General features: G+C 35.4%; 1 protein-coding gene across 1 annotated transcript in view; it reads left to right on the top strand.

Moving 5' to 3' along the window:
• Nucleotides 1-16,674, top strand: part of GBE1 (1,4-alpha-glucan branching enzyme 1) — a gene marked incomplete at its 5' end in the record, with an annotated part of 215,685 nt that overhangs the window by 19,724 nt on the left and 179,287 nt on the right. Inside the window, one exon of the mRNA XM_032877990.1 lies at nucleotides 13,247-13,362. Within this exon, the coding sequence (XP_032733881.1) occupies nucleotides 13,247-13,362 (116 nt within the window). The remainder of the gene's footprint in view (nucleotides 1-13,246; nucleotides 13,363-16,674) is intronic.

The raw sequence follows: 16,674 nt of genomic DNA, 5'->3' as shown, positions 1-16,674 counted from the left end.
TTCTTTAATTATATTTTTTGACTTTTATTCTACACAGAGTACACATTTCTTTCCTAGTAAGAAAAAATTAGAGAAATAATAGTACCCTCGTGCGCATGTGTTCCTCCATTAAGCCTCCCATTCCCTCAAATTAGGCATCTTTTCTGTGGTACTTAACTGCAGTCATAGATTGTGTTGACCATTTCTAGTCCTTTTGAATTCTCTTTTCTCTTACTTCCATTTTCTCTGTCCTGTTTCAGTAACCACCCGTGCAAGAAATTATCACTGTCACCTCTAATAACCAAACACTGGTTCTTACCAATTTTAATGTTGAAATAGCTTTCAAATGCATTCTTTTCCTTGCCTATCTGTACTGTTGTGATGTAAGAGAACCAAGTAAGGGGGGTCTCACTGACCCCCAAGCAGGAGTGACCAGGGGTTTCAAAAGTCACTGAGAGCTCCTGTAAGTTGAAGTCTGAAAAAAAAAATTGGGATTGGAAAGGTGGAGGTCTTCACTGATGAACTTTGCCAGAGTATTTCAGGAACATTTTAGGGGGATGAAGAAGTAGAGGAAGTAGAGATAACAGCCAAAATATTGGGCTGTCAGTGATAGGAGAAAGAGAGTGACTTGCACCAAAAGGGAGGGTTTTCTTCATTGTCGTTGATGTTACTTGAGAATTAGCGAGTATGTCAATTCGTTGGATTTGATTGCTGAGTAACAAGTCTATAGAAAGAGAATGTTTGAAAACCTCAGAACATGAACAAATAATTAAAAACTGACAAAACGGAATAGTGGAATCAAGAAGTTAGCCTTGAACAAGAGAGAGAGAGAGAGAGAGAGAGAGAGAGGAAAAAAACCCTCTTCTACAGACTAAAGGTAAGGAGGTAAAGATGGCTGCTGGTATCAGTTTGTAGGTTTGAAAGCAGAAAACTGAGGGAGTTCTTGTCTGGTGGCTCTAGTTTTCTCTGTGAACTTGAAAACGAAGCTTTCTGCTCTAAGCAAGGGCGTATATGTGTTTATCTCTCTGTGTATGCACAGACGCTACTCAGTGGAAGCCTTCATTTTTTGTTCTCTCTCTTTTCCCCTCTCTCGTTTTCTCTCTCTCAGTCTCGTTCTCCTTCCCTCCCTCTGCCTCTCTTTCTCTCTGTCTTGCTGTCACTCTCTTTTACTTTTGTGGTTGTCAGCCATGTGGCTATACACCAAGGGTGATGACGGGATTATTGTTGACAGTTAAGGTTGAGTGTCTAGGGAGCATCCTGAATCCCATGCTCTATCAGTTGCTTGGCTGGGAATGGTGACTTGGTTAGACACTGTGGTCCAGAGTGCCACGCATTTAACAGACTAATGCAGCTCTTTCTCTAGTGTAACTGCCACAGACCTGCCTAACGGTTTCAAGGCTTGCAAACATTTACAGTAAGCCTTTTATTAATGAAAAAATCCACATGCAGAATTTATTTCTTAAAACATAAGATTCCAGAAGAATAGCCTTTATTCGTAGTGCAGACATAAATCTAGTTAAGAGCCCAATATGTGTTATGTACATTTCTAATGTAGAGAGATGCTGGATTGGGTCCAGACAGTTTATGTATGTTGTGCAGGAGAAGGGTGCGTATAGACAGAAGCAGGAGTCAAACCATCATGGATTCAAATCCTGGCTCTGTCACTTAATAGCTGCGGAACTTTGGCTTTATTGTTCTCCCTCCTTGAGCTTGTTTCCTCATCCATCAAATGAAATCTGTGTTACTTTGTAGGACTTTTGAGATAATTGAGTTAGATATTGAATGTCAAGCTCTGAGGACAATCCATAACTACTGTTGCTGCCATCAGTGTCACCAAGTCATCCTATCTTTTGTTAATGTAATGACTTTTATTACTTCTTCTATCACAATAAAACTCTTCATTCCTGTATCATATGAGACAGCCTCTGCTTAAACCATTTTTTTAAGAGAGTGGGTTTTGTGATAGTTTTATAGATTTCCTTTCTTTATAGGACTCTTCCACAGTACAGCGTAAGTTCTAACATCATCAGCAGCAGCTATGTTTATGTTGATAATCATGCATAAATCTATTGCTAGTCTGGGCTCCAGAAGAAGATCCTTTTTTTTTTTTGCTTAAAAGCCTATTTCCCCCATCATCATCATCATTTTTTTTTTTTAAGATTTTATTTATTTATTTGACAGAGAGAGATCACAAGTAGGCAGAGAGGCAGGCAGAGAGGGAGGCGGGGAAACAGGCTCCCTGCTAAGCAGAGAGCCTGATGCAGGGCTCGATCCCAGGACCCTGGGATCATGACCTGAGCTGAAGGCAGAGACTTTAACCCACTGAGCCACCCGGGCGCCCCTCCCCCCATCTTCTAATACAGTTAAGTTGTTCTACCTTTGCAAAGCCTTGAAACATTTAATCATTTTCTCTTCAAAGAAGTCTTAAGGTATCCAGCTTGACTCTTTATTCTCCTTATTGACCAAGCTATCTTCTCAGCATTAAATTTTTATATATGTCTCCCTACATGGTTTTTTCCTTTACGGTTATCTCTATACAATCTGATTTTAGTGTACGGCAAAAAGCTCAATAGGAATGAACAGATAAAGGCTATCTGCCCTTTAAAATATTTATTTTTATTTTTTAACAGCTTTATTGAGATAGAATTCACTTACTATACAACTTAACTATTTAAAGAATACAATTCCATGGTTTTTAGCATATTAAAAATAGTGTTGTACAGCCATAGTTACAATCAATTTTAGAAAATTTTTGTCACCCCAAAAGAAACCCTGTACCCTACAACTATCACCTCGCAATCCTTCCATCCCTCCCCTAGCCCTAGGCAACCAATACTTAATATAAATTTGCCTATCCTGGATATTTCATATAAATGTAATTATATGTGGTCTTTTATGATTGGCTTCATACTTGGTGTAGTGTTTTCAAGGTTCCATGTTGTAGCATGTATCAGTACTTCATGCTTTTTTATGGCCAAGTAATATTCTACTGTATGGATATGCAAAATTTTCTTTATACATTTATTAATTAATGGACATGTATGTGTTTACCTTTGACTGTCATGAGTAATGCTGCTATGAACATTCATATGCAAGTTTTTGTTATCTTTTTGAGGAACTTTCAGACTGTTTTCCAAGGTGGCTGCATAGTTTTACCTTTCCACTAGCAGTAAGTGAGGTTTCCAATTTACCCACAGTGTCACCAATAAGTATTATTCATCTTTTTGACTGTTGTCATCTCATTGTAAATGAATTGATAGCTCATTGTGGTTTTGATTTGCATTTTCCTACTGACTAATGAGGTTGAACATCTTTTCATGTGCTTATTGGCTATTTTACATCTTCCTTGTAGAAAGTTCTATTTAGATCCTTTGCTCATTTTTAAAATTTGGTTGTCTTTCTATTATTAAGTTGTAAATGTTCTTTGTGTATTCTAGACTTAAGTCTCTTATCAGATTTATGATTTAGAAATATTTTCTCCCATTTTGTAAATTGTCTTCACTTTCTTGATAGTGTTCTTTGACATAGAAAATTTTAAATTTTGGAGAAGTCTAATATTTTGGATTTTTTCTTTATTATTGGTACTTGTGATGCCTATTTAAGAATTGGATTATGAAGATTTACCCTTGTGTTTTCTTCTGTGAGCATTATCATTTTAGCTTTTATATTTAAGTCTTTAAAAAAAAAGATTTTATTTATTTATGTGAGAGAGAGAGAGAAAGAAAGAATGGGAGGAAAGGGACAAGCAGAGTCTGTACTGAATACAGAGCTAGACACAGGGCTCAAATGCACAACCATGAGATCAAGACCTAAGCTGAAATCAAGAGTTGAGGCTCAATTGAATGAGCTACCCAGTCACCCCTACATATCAGTCTTTGATTCATTTTGAGTTGGTTTTGTACATGTTCTGAAGTAGGGGTCCAAATATATTTTATTGTATGTAGAGATGCAGTTGTCCTAGTACTATCTATTGAAAAGACTTTTCTTTCCCCATTGAATGATCTTGGTCACCTTTGTCAAAAATCACTTGATCACAGACACCTGGGTTGTCACTTCCCTAGACATACTAGAAAATACCATTTCACTTTCATTGGTATACTTTTGTAAGTGGCTGTAGGGTTAGGAGGGAGACTTGTATAATTGCTTTCCTGATTGCTGTAGACCTCTGACATGCATCCACTCCAGGAGCCAGTTCAGGTAGAATAGCTTAAGTTGAAAGATTGTGTTGTGTAGAGAAGAGTTTCTAAACTCAAATCTGTGCTGAAGCCAGGAAAGTCAGAAATGGGTTAAGTTTCGATCCATAGTTATATAGCATAAAAACATAAGCTGGAGTGTGGGCTCTAAGAAAGCCTCCCTACTTAGCTCCAGAGATTTCCGGACATGGAAGGAAGCTCAACATACTGGTCGGTTAAGACATAATCAAGGGCCATTCTTGGCCCCCAGGATGATGTTGCTGCCCCTGATGATTTATTGTATTGCATTATACCTTTCTCCCATTCTTTCCCTTTCCTATTTTGTCTTTTCTATGTTCTTTCTAAGCAAATATTGTACCACTTCCTAGCTTTAACTATTAATTTCCCCCTGCTTTACTGTCACTTAAAGATTATAAAATAAAAGGATGGTCAAATCCAGACCAAAAACAAACCAAGGTAAAATGGCATAGAAATCAATAACAGAAGTCACAGCAAAGATAAATGCCATTATCCTTATGTCCCAAATAATACTTTCTTTTGGTCAAGTATAGATGGCAAGAATTGCTAGAAATTGGATAGATTTTCAGACCCAGTTGCCATGATAGAATTTAGTATACTCTTAACTTGTGCTGAATCAAGTAAACTAAAAATAAATGGAGAATTTAAAACAAATTGCATATTTTTCAAGGGTGTGAAATATCTACAAAGGTAGATCATATATCAGAACACTTTTTAGGACTGAGTTTTGAGTAGCAGGCTCTGGATAGAACAATAAATGGTGAGGAGTGGCCAGCTAGGAAGGGCCAATTCAGGCAGAGCAACCTTGCTTTCACATGTTTTTGTAGTTTTCATGCTGGAGTTTCCATAAAATCTATTTTGAGATAACTGAATGGTTTATACTGTTAAAAATAGATAGATTGGTAAATAAATAACTGGATTGGTTACCACCAAATTAGGCCATAAAGTAGACCACATTTTAATTTCTTTTAATAAAACTAGAAATAAATGAAAAAGTTTGAAAAAAATACAATACGCACCACCCAATTCTTCCCAAATAACAATAGGAGAAAAGAGAATAATCAAAAGTTATAATTATAGCCTGTTTTGAAAAGAAAGGCAAACACTCTGTATCAAAACCTATCTGTTATATCTAGGACAATAATTAGAGGCAACTTTTCTCATGTTAGTTCCTCATCTGACCCACAGAACACAGATAATGATTTAATGTCTGTTTTCTAAATTCTCCCAAGTATGGCCATGATGAATACTATTCTAGATGTATTGAAGAGAAATTAATTTATTGTATACAGTGGATCTTTGGGCCCTTACGGCCTCATTCTCTTAGTGATCCCTGGTTGTGCGAGGCTGGCATGCCTTATTAAAAGTATAATTCCCAGTGTTGATGAGGATATGGGTAATTGAGCATGCTTATATGCTGCTGTTGGAAGTATGAACTAACACCGCCCATCTAGAAAGTAGTTTGCTAATCTGTATTTAGAACCATAAATAAATTAAAATCTTTTACTCTTTGAAAACTTTTTATAATTGATAACAAAGAGATTTGGGCAAATATTTTATACAAAGACTTCACATTAGTTTTTAAATTTTTATTGTGGAAATTTCTTGGTATGTGTAAAAATAGAGATAAACTTTGTTTTATAGTCTGTTGGCCTGCTATAACAATGCTATGGACTGGGTGGCTTATAAACAACAGAAATTTCTTTTTTTTTTTTTTAAAGATTTTATTTATTTATTTGAGAGACAGAGATTACAAGTAGGCAGAGAGGCAGGCAGAGAGAGGAGGAAGCAGGCTCCCCGTGGAGCAGAGAGCCCGATGTGGGGCTTGATCCCAGGACCCTGGGATCATGACCTGAGCCGAAGGCAGAAGCTTTAAACCACTGAGCCACCCAGGCGCCCCCAGAAATTTATTTCTTATGGTTCTGGATGCTAGGGAGTCCAAGATCAAGGCACCAGCAGATTTGGTGTTTGGTAAGGATCCATTTCCTGGTTTATAGACAACAGTCTTTTTTCTGTCTCCTCACATGGTGGAAAAGGATCAGAGATCTAGCTGGGGTCTCATTTGTAAGGGCACTAACCCCATTGATGAGGGCTCTACTGTCATGACCTAATTACCTTCCATAGGCTCGAAATATCATCACATAGGCTCATTTATTTCAGTTTCTATTTTAAGGGATTTTTTTTGTTTCTCCATTTCTGACAATCACCTTTTTAATTGTATGAATTGTTCCTAATTGTATGAATTGACTAGTTCTAAAGTCAAAATATTACAAGGTGCAATCCTAAACTACTAATCTATGTTATTCCTCTCCTATATACATAATCATTTCTGTTCATTTTGGGGGGTTATATTTTCATGCTACTTAAAATCACAAAACTACATCTATTCATTTGTTATCTCCTTTCATAAAAAATACCATACTATAAATACTATTCCTGTAATAAAGAAACGTGGTTAATCCTAATTAAGTCACATTTGCTACATATGTTTTGATCATGGAGCCCTTCTCTTCCATGCATGCCTTCAAAAACAGTTCAGTAAGTGAAGCTCTAGATTATTTGATTTGTTTTCTAATTTCCAGAAAGCTACGTTTCACAGGACTGAACATTGTTCTTTATAATATCAAGATATTAGTATTCACTTGGTCCTGAAGTTAGAGGCATTCTGATTTTATCAGAATGTTTTTGAAAAGCGCAGGTAGCCTTCACTAATGTGTGTTGAGAGAACTTCCCCCAAGAAATAATGCTGGAGGTCTCAATAAGATTATCCCCAGGGTACCAGCTGCCAGCAGAAGTCGAAGAATGATAGTTCCCAGGCATCCAATTAAAGGAGGAGGTGATATTCCAAATATTTAACAACTGTTATAACATAAGGGACATCCGTGCAGATAGAAAGTGACTGAAATGTGCCACACAGGCCAGTAGTGGCCTTCCATTGTTAGCCTTATCAGCTGCCTTCACCAGGGATCTGTGTCCCTGCTGGGGAAGCCTGCAGGGTTTGGCCCAAGTGTGGACAATGTTCTTCAGCACACTAGCATCCGCATCAGAGGTATAAGACTCTACATAGTATGTTGGACCGATTTCAGCCATACATAAGGGAATTTTATATGAAACTCAGGAACTCTACAGAAATGAGGTGGCTAAGAGCTGATGAAGAGAAATACTTTACTGTGAGTTAAAGAGTTTGGGAATATTTGAAGGAGGTTGACATTTAAGAATTTTATGTGAGGATTATTACATTAGAAAAGGAAAGGTTGTTGGGTTTGAGATAAATGTAGAGTCTGTTCTCCTGATGCAGTGACCTTAAGTTAATGTTTGATGGCCTATACCGAATGTGTGTTTGCAGTTCATATTAAACTGTGCATACACATTGTTTCTTTTCCATATCTCGATTTGAATTTTGTCTGCTGGTCTTGAGTCTATGGACAAATAGAATCTTTTGCATTACCAAATATGATGATATATTTTAGCCTGTTAATAATATACCTATTAACATGTTTGCTTTAAAAATGTGTCAGGTGGGGTGCCTGGGTGGCTCAGTGGGCTAAAGCCTCTGCCTTCAGCTCAGGTTATGGTCCCAAGGTCCTGGGATCGAGCCCCGCATTGGGCTCTCTGCTCAGCAGGGAGCCTGCTTCCCCCTCTCTCTCTGCCTGCCTCTCTGCTTACTTATGATCTCTGACTGTCAAATAAATAAATAAAATCTTTAAAAAAAATGTGTCAGGTCACCATAACTTGATAAATATTGAATGTCTTAGAAAATGTTATAATAAAATAATTTATGCTAGCAGCAAACATGATCTTAAAACTTGACCAAAATTAGAATAAGTAAACACATTGTTTTGGGTGTTCCTAACTCTTGAACCTGGCGATGTCTACATTATGGTAAGAAATGAGGCATAGAAAGGGAAATAAGGTAATATGCTAACATTTTAAAACTTTCATATTTTCTAAATAAAAGACTTCAAATTTCTATTCACAATCAGGCAGTGATCAGTGGCTCAAACATTTTAACCAAGTGATTGCTTAATGATAATATTTTAGAAAATATTATCTATAGACATTAATAAGTACATTGAATAATGGTCTTAATATATGTTATCTTTTCATGTTCAAATTTGTCAAATTTTGTTCCCTTACATTAATACATTCCAGCTCCTTTATACATTGTATCTGTTCTATAATCTTTATCTCACTTGTCATCCCCTGGGCTTTATAACCCTATTCTTCCCAAATTCTAAATCCTGAATTTCATGTGAGTAATGTTGACCTTGAAAGATTATTAAAGATCTTTTTTATTTCAGAATTTCCTTGACCTGTTGATTTAGGGCATTATTTGATAGTCCATAAATCTAATTTAATTTAGAAAATCACTCACAAAGCTAGGAGTAGAGAATGCCTGAATATACCTATTGAGCCAGCAGTTGTTTTTAGTGTGGTCCCTAGGCCAATGGCATCAACACCACCTGAGAACTTTCTAGAAATACAAATTATTAGTACACTTGAGATCTATTGAACCAGACTCTGAGGGTGGGGTAGCAGCAATCTGTTTTAATAAGCTCAGGTGATTCTGGTATGAGCTAAAGTTTGAGAACCACTGAACTGCAGAACTCTCAGTGTTAGTTCTGTACGGGATAGAGACATGAACAATTGTCCCATGTGGTAATGGTGCTATTTTTGGTCTTATCCTGAGGCCTACATACGGATATTAACTATTTGCATTAAGTACTTAAATAAAGTTAATGCTATCTTGTGTACTCAGAATGTAAGTCATACAAGGTTAAAATGAAAAATGTTTGGGTAATCTGGTTCCAAAAGTATCTCTTCAGATCTACTCTAGTATGGCCTAGAATCATTTATCATTATTGTTATTATTATTTTCAGTTATGTTTAAGAATAAAGTCTCATGACTTATTTCACAAGACAAAAATTTCCCTAAATTTTGTCTTTCAACTTCTTATTTTGCCTCTCGTGTTTTTATGAAGCTAATTCTATTTACAAATAAAATACTCAATTTTATTTCTGGGGCGCCTGTGTGGCTCAGTTGGTTAAGCATCTGCCTTCCACTCAGGTCATGATCCCAGGGTCCTGGGATGGAGCCCCAGGTCAGGCTCCCTGCTCAGTGGGGTGTTTACCTCTCCCTCTTCCTCAGCCCCTCCCCTTTGCTTGTGCTTTCTCTCTTTCTCACTCTCTCTCTCAAATAAATAAATAAAATCTTTAAAAAAACAAAATTTTTATACTGGTCATTTGATATTAAATATTTATTTATTTTTAACTGTGTGCTTTCACAAGTGGTTTCTGCAGTTATGCCTAGATGTACCTTAATTTTGGTTCCTTTTTTCTTAACTAAGTGTTTAATGTTAAGTTTATAAGAACAGGTCCAAATCCACTTTTTTAAAATTATTCTATTTCTGGGCCTTAGATATATTTATACCCTGGAGAAAATCTCATGAGTCATTTTGGAAAACCCATTTTACAAGAAACAATCTTACATCTGCATGCTGTACTGTGGAAGTGGGAATTTTTATTGGTGTCCATGTGTCCAATAGAAAAAAGCAACATTATTTAATAAAGGAAGTTGAGTGAGGAAAATTCAGGGCTAACAGTAACTGAAAAAGAGTCAAGGAGATGACAGACGGGTAGTGATGTGGCTGAAGAGGGATTTGCATGGGGTGACAATTGTTTAATGCAAAAATCTTAATTTGTTTCATGCATGTATACCTTGTAAACCTTCCTCTCCCTTTCTCATATGAAATCTTTAGATATATTCTACATCACTTGTGATGGTTGGTGGAATGGATTTTCTTGAGGGGGTATATGTGAAGATGTTCTAAATTTTGCTTCCAAGGGTGGGGTTTAGGAAGAAAAATGTAACTGCAGTAAAAGTAAACACCTGAGTTTCCCTGAGTAGGAGGGGTAATAATAAAAGGAAAAAAAAATGCATAGTGTGGAATTACAAATAATCAACATATGCTTTAGGGGATTTAGAACTCTTAAGATTTTATAAAAGGAAAATGTGATTCAGTAAGAGTATTTTCTTTATATAAATATTAATACTTGTTTAAATAGACCTTAAAACTCAAGTGACTGCAAGTCGAGGAACTAGTTAAACTGATATTCAGTCAGTAATATTCAAAAGCACATTTATTTTTCCATTACTTGAAAACAGCTTTTAAATAAATCTACATATGTAAATAACCCATATAGTTGAAGATGCACTTGCAAAGTAATAAGATCTTATTTATACTTGAGTTTTTAGTGAATCCATATTATAAATTTATTCATTTTGGTGCACTCTGACTCAATTTAACCTTTTCTTGAGGAGATATGATTGTCTTTCTGAACACTAAGTTTGAGTTTGGCATTGAGCAGGGCCTATATTAAGCATTCAGTTCATATTTAATGAATGAATGAATGAACTAATGAACTGTACCCTTTATTTTCAGATCTAACTAACCAGGAAAAGATCTGTCACTTGTCTTAAGTTTATTAATTGTCTTAACTGATTAGCTTAAAAAATTCAGTAAATGTATGAAGTGTTACAGTATCTAAATATTGTTATTTCAAGATTTTTTTTCTTTCTAATTATGCCCTCAATTCTTTGCTTTGGTAAAGATATGTCACCCTGTATGTAGGTCAGATATTTTTGAGATTTTAGGAGCAGGAACATATAAGGATACAGAGCCTGTTGTTTTTTAATATAAACCACTTCAGACATTTTCAGATTGTCTTCATGATGAGGAGTAGGGAAATGTTTAGAAAGATCTTTATTTCTTTATTTAAATATTGTCTCTTACACTCACTCTGTCCCCAACATTCAGAGTGTCTGGAGGTAAAGATTCTCAGTACTGATGGGTGAAAGAGTTGGTGTGGAAAAAAAGAAGTCATGGCATAAAATAAGCCTTCTGATGCTTTTCTTACTTCATCTGCTAAGACTCTAATGTCAGTGCCATACAGTGCATGGCATCATAGTGCTGCTCAATTATTGTAGAACTATGAGATATTTTAGGCATAAACAGTAAGAAATAATGTAATAAGCATCTCTCCACACACCACCTACCTTAAGATATAATACAGATATTATTGAAACGTCCTATGTTAATTTTCCTTTATCCAGTGGAAATCACCCATGGAATTTGATGTTTAACATTCTAATTTTTCTTCTAATATTTTTACTATATGCATATGTATCTATAAGTGTTATACTCTTTTGCATATGTTTGAACTTTGTATAAATGATATTCTTTCATACCCTTTTAGAATTAACATTCATGTTTTAGCTATTTGCATATATATATTTGTTCTTTAGTTTATACTATCGTATAGCACTCCATTGTTTAATTATACCAAAACCTATTTACTCATTTTGTGTCTGACTTACATTTTGATCACTTCCACTTTTTGCTATTACAAACAGTTCTTCACTGAGCATTTGCGGAAGCTGTCTTGTGCACATTTGTCAGAATTTCTCCAGGCTATTACCTAGGGGGAGGATTGTTGGGCTTTCCAGGGAACGTATCTTCAACTTTGCTATACAGTGCCAAGTTGTTTTACTAATTTATACTCTCAATTGCAGTGTTATTTTATAATCCTTACTGACTACCTGATATTTTCAGGCTCTTAAGTTTTGCTAATCCAGTGGGTGGTAAATGGAGTCTCACTGCTCTTTTAATTTGTGTTTCCCTAATCACAGTGAGTTTGGGCATTATTACATGCTCTTTGGCCATTCGTGTGTCCTCCGCTGATGTCTTTGTCGTTTTTTTGTTGGTGTTGTTTTTTCTTTTTCTCATTTTTTGGTCACTTTTTCATATATTTTGCATGTTCTTTCTTGGTATATTCATTTTAAGTGTATTCTCACAGTTGGTAGTTTGTCTTTTCATTCTGTCTATCCATTCATCTATCTGTGAAGATAAATTTATAATTTTACTGGTCAAATTTATCAGGCTTGTTCCTAGTTTTTATGTTTGTATCTTGTTTATTTATTTTAAGAATTTTATTTATTTGAGAGAGAGAGAGAGAATGAGAGAGAGAGAGAGAGAGAGAGAGCAGGAGTGGGGTGAGGGGCAGATGGAGAGGGAGAAGCAGATGCCCTGCTGAACAGGGAGCCCGATGTGGGACTTGATCCTGGGACTCCAGGATCATGACCTGAGCTGAAGGCAGTTGCTTAACCAACTGAGCCACCCAGGTGCCCTGTATCTTGTTTAAAAAATACTTTTTATACCTGGGATGATTATTATTTCCCTGTGTTTTCTTATAAACATTTTACAGTTTTGCCTATCATATTTAAGCATCAGTCTGTGTGCAGATGATTCTTAGGCATGGTATTAGGTAGAGATTTCTTTCTTCCTTCCTCCCTACCTCCTTCTCTCTCTCTTTCTTTTCTTTCTTTTCTTCTTTCATAAGGATAGCCAGTTGTCACAGCACTGCTTATTAAACAGTGTGTCCTTTACTTACTGATTTTGTTTTCCTGTGTGCATGGGTCTGTTCTTCATTTTGGCTTTCTTCTGCGATCTGTGATCTACCTTTCCTTTGCTTCCTATCGTTTATAACCTTCCACCTTTCTTGCTTGTGGCATTTCTTTAGGTTTTTAACTCAGTTCTATCATACACTTGTAGATTTGGATAAATGAAATATGGTTTTAATTATTTTTCATCATTTTTTCTGCCATGAGATACATCTTCTCTAATCACCAAAATACATTTCTGTTTTTTTCGTATTAACTCCAGTTATTGATGGTGTTTTCTACAAAAGGGCCCATCATTTTCTTTTACAATCTGTTTATTGATAGACATATTGGAATTGGAAGGACAATTGAAAATGTTGTAATTTTTAATTTTAAGTTGCAAAAGGCAAACTTTCAAATATATTTCTTAAAAATAAATATAAAATAGCCTGCTTTTTTCTAAATGGCTAGAGTATACTACTTAACACCCTAGAAAACTTAACGTTTTTTAGACAATTTGATTCTGTACAAGAAGGCAGCATATTATGCTTTACTTGAAATTCATCAAGTATTAGTCATACCATGCTATTGTTAACTAATCTTCTTTATTTTTTAGATGATTGGAATCCATTTTCGTACCCATATAAAAAACTGGATTATGGAAAATGGGAACTTTATATCCCACCAAAGATGAATAAATCTCTACTTGTACCTCATGGATCCAAATTAAAGGTACTTTCTACCTTCCTGTTTTGATATGAACTTGTTTTCTTTTTGTTTCATTTTCAAAGTTTGATTTAAAATATTACAATATAAACTGATGCATGATAACTATGGAGGAAATAGTCAAAATGTTTAAACAGAAAAATTTGAGACATCATTACTAAATTGTGTTATATTGGGACTGTTTGGTAAGGTACTGAACTTATTAATTGTACTATTAACTTTGGAAACTTTATGGAAGGAGGGATTGAGTAATTGCAGAAGTCTAGCTTGAAAAACACACAGTTTAATAGAAAAATGAGACCTATCTTCAAATCAGCGAATGTGGAGAGAATTTTTACCTATAAAGAGTGTCTCGATAAAATTGGTTTTGTCGGGGCACCTGGGTGGCTCAGTCAGTTAAGTGTCTGCCCTCAGCTCAGGTCATGATCCCAAGACCCTGGGATTAAGCCCCATGTCTGACTCCCTGCTCACTGGGGAGCCTGCTTCTCCTCCCTCTGCCACTCTGCATACCCCCTGTGTGTGCTCTCTCTGTTTCTCTCTCTCAAATAAATAAAATCTTGAAAAAAATTTATTTTGTGATGAGTTACATGAAGGGGCTATTGTGTGTTGGATAACCATGCATTTTAGGGACATGATTTTCCTGGTTATTCTTCTTTCTGGTCTTTAACATTAAGAGTCTCATGTTAAATTAAGCGTACTTGGATTACCTCGGGGCCTGCCTGTCAGAGGAAGGCTGAGTGTGCTTCGCATGCCCTCTGCTTTGGCTAACCATATGTTTCTGTGTTTGGGGTTTACAGAGCTCATATAGTAGCCTCTCTTGTCTCCTCATGGGAGGCTTGAAGGATGGGTCCAACAGCCTGGTTTATAGATTTCAGGCATTTGATTATGTGAAAGGTTATCTAAATCCTTTAACGTTTACTTGATCTTATCTCGTGCTCATAAAATTATGTAATATTTCCATGTCTCCTTCTTTCTTTCCCTCTTTTGAACATAATGATTACATTCAAAGCATTTATCATGATAAATCCTGTGACTGAATTATTATTTTCATTGGTATTTGTTATATAACATTTTTAACTGAGTTACTTAAACTAAAATCAAAATGTATTGTATTTGTATGGTTGTTTTGCAGGTTTCTTGTTTTGTTTTGTTTTACAAATAATGAAATTTTACATACATCAGAGAATGACTGAAATACTGCCACACATAATATAGTTACCAGAAGAGCATATTGTCTGGAATAAAGAGAAATTTTGACATGGGATGACAGCCAAGGCTCTTAATTTATAGTGAAAATGACAAAAAAGTAGCTATAGTATACAATAAGAGGGATTTATGTTTAATATAAGTAATCCCTTTCCAAGTTAGTATAAACTCTACGAGATCAGGGGCCTATCCTGTTTTGTTTCCTAATATTGTCTATTCTCAATTCTAAGAGCAGTGCTTGGCACAGAGTAGTCACTTGAGAAGTATTTATCAACTATTAATGCCATTTTTAGGCCCAGTCTTTGATAGAATAAGCCAAAGAACTTGATTCTTCTGTAGTTTATGTGACCTGATTTTAGGAACCTGTGAGGCAAGGCAACTGTTCTCATACTGCTTTCTTTCTTTCTGGTTTTGTTTTGTTTTTGTTTGTTTTTAAAGATTTTATTTATTTATTTAAGACAGGGATGGGGGCGGAGGGGGGGAGTACACAAGCAGGGGGAGTGGGAGAGGGAGAAGCAGGCATCTCTGCTGAGCAGGGAGCTTGATGTGCAGCTGGATCCAGGACCCTGGGTCATGACCTGAGATAAAGGCAGATGTTTAACTACTGAGCCACCTAAGTGCCTCCTCTTACTGCTTTCAGTGTTACTTTAGGCCTTATGGCCATTTGTTCTGTTTTGTTTTTTGTTTTTAAGGACTAAACTTACTAATTAAAAAAAAAATTTTTTTTTTTACCCTTTAAAATTTGTTTGCTATCTTAAATTAGAAAAATTTATGAGCTCTGACACCTTAACCAGCTTCTTGTGTTAAATGGTGACTGAATTTTCACAGGTCGTTTTTATATAGGGGGAAAGTGATTACTAGGAATGAATGATTATTGATATATACAGGGAATAATGGTAAACATTTGCCTCTCCCATCCAACTCCAAATCCTTTATTCTTTCTGCTGTGGTCTGAATATTTGTATTCTCCAAAAAAAAGGTGTGTTGAAATCCTAATGCTTGATGTGATGGTGCTAGAGGGAGGGGGTTTGGAGGTACTTAAGTCATGAAGGTATAGCCCTCTGAATGGGATTAGTGCCTTTATAAAAGGGGCTCCAGAGAGATCCCTAGTCCTTCCATCACGTGAAGATACAAGAAGAAGAATCTGCAGCCCTGAGGAGGGCCCTTCCCCAACCAGGTTGGTATCCTGATCTTAAACTTCCCATTTCCAGAACTGCGAGAATTAGATTTCTGTTGGGTGTCAGCTACCCAATCCATAGTATTTGCTGTAGCAGCCCAAACAAATTAAGATGTTTTGTACACTATGTTATGTTTCTTTTAAAAATTTATTTGACTTAGATGAGATGAAATGATACTATGATTTTAAAAAAAGTAGCTTTTACCTTTCACTTGGCTTTGAAAATCAATGTCTAACATAAAATGAGTGTTTAGTATCAAGTAAACTGTTGCATAATCATTCTTCATTATTATTCTCTAAAAATTTCTGTTAGGTTAAATAACTAGAAATTTAGGCCCAAAATATTACTCATAGTGTTTACTTATTTCAAATGTTGAGGAAACATTTAGATGCTGTTAATATGGTAATATCATTAATTTTTCATTTATAGGAAATGATGTATCAGATTTTCTTTGAGGGAGGGGTTAAATTCTCTATTAAAAAAAAAAACAACTAACTTGAGATTTTTGGCCTTTCAATTTGAAGTTATCCCTAGATAGTCTATCTCAGTAATTAAAAATCTTGTTTTAAATTGAACTTCAAAATTTATTTCAGTTCACAAGGGATTGACCTTTTTAACTCACTTGAGGATATTTCTCTTATGAATTATCTGGTAACCACTGACAAAAAAAGAAATGTTACTTACCATTGAGATAATAGCTTTGTTTTCTCTGTAAAACATTTTCAATTGAATAATTTGTGGAAGAAAATACCTCACTGCTTATGTGGTCATATAAATGTCTCCTTTTTTTATGTGAGTTTACCAAATAGAACATATTTAAAAAAATATTATAGTAAGGTGAATTAAACATTCAATACTATAGAAATTTAAAGAAAGAAGACTACATTCCTAAAGGAAAAGGGGACATATTTATTCAAGCTCTAATACCTTTTCT

This window comes from Lontra canadensis, unplaced genomic scaffold (genome assembly GCF_010015895.1).
Source record: "Lontra canadensis isolate GAN:19392208 unplaced genomic scaffold, GSC_riverotter_1.0 scaffold62, whole genome shotgun sequence".
Lineage (NCBI taxonomy): Eukaryota > Metazoa > Chordata > Mammalia > Carnivora > Mustelidae > Lontra > Lontra canadensis.
This window is presented reverse-complemented; position numbering and strand designations above follow the sequence as displayed.